The 5,354-nt window shown below is 57.7% G+C and overlaps 1 protein-coding gene across 1 annotated transcript; it reads right to left on the minus strand.

Annotated features, from left to right (window-relative positions):
• Window positions 1-2,671: 2,671 nt before the first annotated feature.
• On the minus strand, window positions 2,672-4,936 carry LOC124688193 (ethylene receptor 4-like). The gene is made up of 2 exons (XM_047221907.1): window positions 3,287-4,936; window positions 2,672-3,193 (listed from the first exon to the last, which is right to left on the minus strand). Exons 1-2 carry the CDS (start codon window positions 4,934-4,936, stop codon window positions 2,672-2,674), a joined length of 2,172 nt encoding a protein of 723 aa, XP_047077863.1.
• Between the last annotated feature and the right edge of the window lie 418 nt (window positions 4,937-5,354).

Raw genomic sequence — 5,354 nt, forward strand, 5'->3', positions numbered from 1 at the left:
CGACACAAGGGGAGACAAAGAATACTTGAAAGCCTTAACAGCGGAGTTGTCAATTCAGCTGCACTTGGAAACAGACTTGCTCGCAAGAGTTTATCGATAGTAACAGTTTTACAGCAGTAGCAGTAGTGAAATAACAGTAGCGAGTAACGAGAGACAGCAGTAGTGATTATAGTAAACAGCAGGATTAAAATACCGTAGGCACGGGGACGGATAACGGGCGTTGCATGGATGAGAGAAACTCATGTAACAATCAAGCGGGGCATTTGCGGATAATAATAAAACGGTGTCCAAGTACAAAGCAATCAATAGGCATGTGTTCCAATTATAGTCGTACGTGCTCGCAATGAGAAACTTGCACAACATCTTTTGTCCTACCAGCCGGTGCGCAGCCGGGCCTCAAGGGAATCTATCTGGATATTAAGGTACTCCTTTTAATAGAGTACCGGAGCAAAGCATTAACACTCCGTGAACACATGTGATCCTCACATCACTACCATCCCCTCCGGTTGTCCCGATTTCTGTCACTTCGGGGCCATTGGTTCCGGATAGCGACATGTGTATACAACTTGCAGGTAAGACCATAAACAATGAATATCATGATGAAATAATAACATGTTCAGATCTGAGATCATCGCACTCGGGCCCTAATGACAAGCATTAAGCATAACAAGTTGCAACAATATCATCAAAGTACCAATTACGGACACTAGGCACTATGCCCTAACAATCTTACACTATTACATGACCAATCTCATCCAATCCCTACCATCCCCTTCAGCCTACAGCGGGGGAATTACTCACACATGGATGGGGGAAACATGGCTGGTCGATGGAGAGGCGTCGGTGGTGATGATGGCGATGATCTCCTCCAATTCCCCGTCCCGGCGGAGTGCCGTAACGCGAGACTTCGGCTCCGGAGACGGAGTTTCGCGATGTGGCGGCGTTACGGAGGGTTTCTGGCGACTTCGACTTCTCCCCGTGCGTTTTTAGGTCGAAGGCGATAAGTAGTCCGAAGGAGGGCGTCGGAGGCCGGCCGAGGGGGCCACACGCTAGGGCCGCGCGCCCCCCTCCTGGGCTGCGCCGCCCTAGGGTGTGGGGCCCTCGGGCCTCCACCTGACTTGCCCTTCTGGCTCCGTGAGTCTTCTGGAAAAATAGGGCCTTCTGCATAAATTCCGAGGTTTTTCCTGAAAGTTGGATTTCTGCACAAAAACGAGACACCAGAACAGTTCTGCTGAAAACAGCGTTAGTCCGTGTTAGTTGCATCCAAAATATACAAATTAGAGGCAAAACAATAGCAAAAGTGTTCGGGAAAGTGGATACGTTTTGGACGTATCAGCGTCTCCTCCTCGTTCCCCTCCTTCACATCCAGCAACGCGGGGGTGTCGTAGTCAAACTCGGCTTGGCGGCGAGGACCCCACTCGAGTGTTCCAAACATGTCCCACATCGACGAGTTGATGCCGTAGACTGGGTCTGCGAGGAGATCCGGGTGCATAAGGGCCTACCCACGAGTGAAACCTCTCCCGGCCCTGCCATGGCATTGGTGTCATGGGAACGCTGCGATAGTTGAGGGGATCCAACCATCGGGGAAGTGGACGTCATCCCACCCTTCATAGTTGGTCATGTTGTTGTAGAGTGCCACGTCCACAGGATGGGGACACAATTGTGCGGCTTCTTAGACTTCCCGGCCGACAACTCCACCTTGTGGTCGTGCTTGGGCTTCCTCCATGGCCACGATCCCTTGCCCATGGCCGTCATGTAGAGATGCTGCCTGAGCTGGGAGAAGAGAAGTAACAATGGTGGAGGGCATGTTGTGGGCAATAGCAGGACAAGGACAATGTCGCTGTTGTAAAAAGGACATGGGTGTGGATGCTTTCAATGCCAGCGCTGGGTGTGTCGTTGATGGCGGTGCAAAAGACCATCCGCCACCCCTGGCCGCTGAATCGAAACATATTATTCATGGTGCCACGAAGGAGGGGTAGCGAAGTGGCCACTGATGGACTGGCCTCCAGGTGGGCCCAAGGCGACCGGAGGCCAGTCAGGCCCAAGGCTACAAGAGGCGGACAAGCGCCGTTATGGTTGTTGTTTGCCGCGATGCATTCACATTTCAAATTTTGGGACGAGAGCGGCGATTTTAAAGGCGCATGTAGTTGTAAGTGTCACATCTACCGTCCACTCTCTGCTTTGAGATTGGTGAGGTTTTTAACATTTGTCTAATATAAAACTAATAATTGAAACAGAAACTTTTTTGAAACTAAAGTGATACATGAAAAACATTACATTGTGAAACAGTGTGACAAAAAGTGAAACTGATGACATCATTGCCACTACGGTTTGTTTCACAAAAATATTAGTGTTTCAATTACGATTATGTTTCAAATTTGTTTCACAATTTTGTGAAAAAATTGGTCAGCACATGGCTGATGTCACTCCGGTAGGTACGAGCGCCCTGTAAAAACAAGTTTTCGCACACCGATCCGCTTGCATTTGGATCGCCTATCATCTTCGAAGAAGAAGAACGATGGCCATGATTTTTATTTTTATTCGTGTTCCAGCTTGAGCCATCTGAAGCATGCAGTGAAGAAGTAGCACTAGCAGTATGGAAACAGAACAAGAACGCAGTGCGTGACGTGACATACTGACATCCATCGCCCCTCGGTAAGTTCAACCATCGTCAGTTGTTCTGAAGTACTCCAGCGAGCTGAGCTCCGAGCGCCGTCAGGGTGATAGGTTTCTGCACCACGCCGTTTATCCCCGCCCGCTGGCACGTCTCGCGAACGCCGCCTCCGTCGTCCCCGCCTCCGAACGCCAGAGCGGCGACGACGAGCAGCCAGCAGCTGCTCCTGAGCTCCCTGATCCTGAGCGCCACCTCGAACACGTCCTCCGCCGCGGTGGCGCCCGTGTCGAGGTCGAGGAGCACCAGCTGGAAACACGAGCCGGCGCTCTCCAGCAGGCTCAGGCAGTGCGATCCCGACGGCACGGGCATCACCTGGCACCCGAGCTTCTCGAGGAGCATTCGGGTCACCGCCCGGCTCACGCCGTCGCCGTCCGCGAGCAGGATCCTCAGCCCGTCGAAGCGAGGGATGGACGGCGCCGACGTCCGCCGGTGCACGCCCGGCTGTGGGAGATGGAACTGCAGGACGACGGTGATGCGTGCTCCGTCTGATCCCGACGACCGCATGCTGCCGTTCATCATCTGACGATCGAAGAAAGAAATGTGTGAACGATCATCGAACCATTTGCAGATAACTAGCAATTCCCCTTCTAAATCAATTTTGGCGCACTTTACCTGCACGATCTTGTTGCACATGCCGAAGCTAAACCCCATCTCGGAGCTGGCGGGTCTGACCGTTGGTGTTTCCATCCGAACCTGAAACTCAACACGTACGGTGCAACCTGTAGATGATCGCATCGGCGTCCAGTCCCGGCCGTACCTCTCCTCGTCACTAGCACTGCGCCTCTTGACGGAGAACGAGAGGCATCCCGGCGCGGCGCCATCGCACGGCCGGCGGCTCAGCAGAGTAGCCACCATGTGCAGCAGGAGGTGGAACACCCTCGTCTCGTCGCCGACGACCCACTCGGGCAGGGCATTCTCCGACTGGTGAGAGAACACGACGCCGCTGCACCCGGACAGGCATCGCGCGACGGCCATACTCTCCCTGACCAGCGCGTGGAGGCCGAACGGCACGCGGCTCATCGTCAGCGTCTCCGCGTCCGCGTCGTTCGCCAGCGCCAGCGAGAGCGCGCTCGTCCGGGCGATGGCGTCGACGACGAGCCTCTGCTCGGGCCGCATCCCGCGCTCGGAGGCGTCGTGCCGCAGCATGGAGAGCAGCCCGGCGACGGAGTGCATCTGCCTCTGCATGGCGCCGCACATGGCGCTCTGGGCGGAGTGGATGGCCTCCGTCGCCGTCGCCGCCTCGTGCTTCGCGTACAGCAGGTCGCCGTGCTGCTCGGCGAGCCTGCTGCGGAGTGACTGCCACTCCTCGAGCACCGCCGCGTGGGAGAGCGCGACGGCGACCTGGTCCGCGACGACCTCCACGATCTCCAGGTCCTGGCCACTCCATCCTCGCGAACCAGCGGTGTCAGGCAGGACCAGCACCAGGATGGCGTAGGAGCGTGCCTCGGGAGTTCTCCCGCCGTCGAAGTTGGAGACCTTGAGCATGGGCATCCGTATGGCGGCCACGGATCCCCGGGGGCTAGCCTTCGCGAGCGCCGAGCCCGGCCCGAGCACCTTGGCGGCCTCGCTGGACATCACGTGGGCCACGTCGGGGTGATCGGCGGGGATAGGGGCCTGCGAGACCAGCTGCACTGCGCCCTTGTCTCTCTGCAGGCTCACCTGGTGCACCAGCTGCAGGACTTGGTCGTCGCCGTCGGGCCCGGGTGCAGGCACCCAGACGGCGCAGACGTGAAGCGCGAGCGCGTCGGCGATGTGGAGCAAGGTGGTGTGGAGGATGGCGTGCGGGTCGAGCGGGGAGGCGCGGATGTTGCGCGTGAGCATGCGGACGACGCGGGAGGTGGCCTCGACCCGGCGGCGCATGAGTCCGAGGTCGCGGTCGAGCTGGCGCGCCTTGGCCCGGAGGAGGGCCTCGCGGAGCTTGGCGCGGATGAGGCGCGGGATGAAGGTGAGGAGGGAGAGCGCGGTGGCCAGGGAGACGAGCGCGGCGAGGAGCTTGGCGGCGGTGGAGGCGAGGAGGAGGCCGGAGGAGTGCGGGTGGTGGTGGGAGAGCACGGCGAGCAGGTGGACGGAGCCGCCGAGCACGGCGAAGGCGGCCAGCTGGAGCAGCAGCCACTTGATCGGCGCGAGGTCGGCGCAGGAGGCGAAGTAGAGCAGCTCGAGCGGGATGGAGAGGTAGGAGGCGGCGATGAGGAAGTCGCTCACCTTCTGGCACTGCAGCATCGCGTCCACCGCGCCGTCGCACCCGTCGCCGCACCGCCGCATCGGCATTTCCGATGGATTAATTACTCCTTGATTCTTGACTTGTGTGGTCTATGCATGCGATGCGAGGCGAGCGGTGAAGAAGAGAAAGGGGATTCCGTTCCGGCACTCCGGCGTGGCGGGTGGCGGTGCGGTGGACTGGAGTGGAGAGATGACAGCGTCCATCCGTCCTCGGAATGCGTGCATGCTGATGCTGCGCGCGGCTTGACAAATGTTGCGGCCGGGAGGCCTGCATGCTTCGCTCAGCTTGACAAGTGTAGCTTGCGCTGACACGACCGCCTGTGACTGTCCATATCTTTTTCAGACGAGCCGCTCTGGCTGGCGATTTGCACAAAAATAACCCAAAAGTGAAAGAAAAGCACAGACTAATTCTCCGGCGAAACAATTTCACCAATCTAACCCTTTTGTGTGGCGCCTCTCC

Source organism: Lolium rigidum, chromosome 2 (genome assembly GCF_022539505.1).
Source record: "Lolium rigidum isolate FL_2022 chromosome 2, APGP_CSIRO_Lrig_0.1, whole genome shotgun sequence".
In the NCBI taxonomy this organism is placed as follows: domain Eukaryota; kingdom Viridiplantae; phylum Streptophyta; class Magnoliopsida; order Poales; family Poaceae; genus Lolium; species Lolium rigidum.

Coding starts and splice junctions, on each gene's coding strand:
- LOC124688193 (XM_047221907.1), bottom strand. CDS start 4,936: ATGCGGCGGTGCGGCGACGGGTGCGACGGCGCGGTGGACGCGATGCTG. Junction 3,194..3,286: donor TGTGCAACAAGATCGTGCAG/GTAAAGTGCGCC, acceptor TTCGATCGTCAG/ATGATGAACGGCAGCATGCG.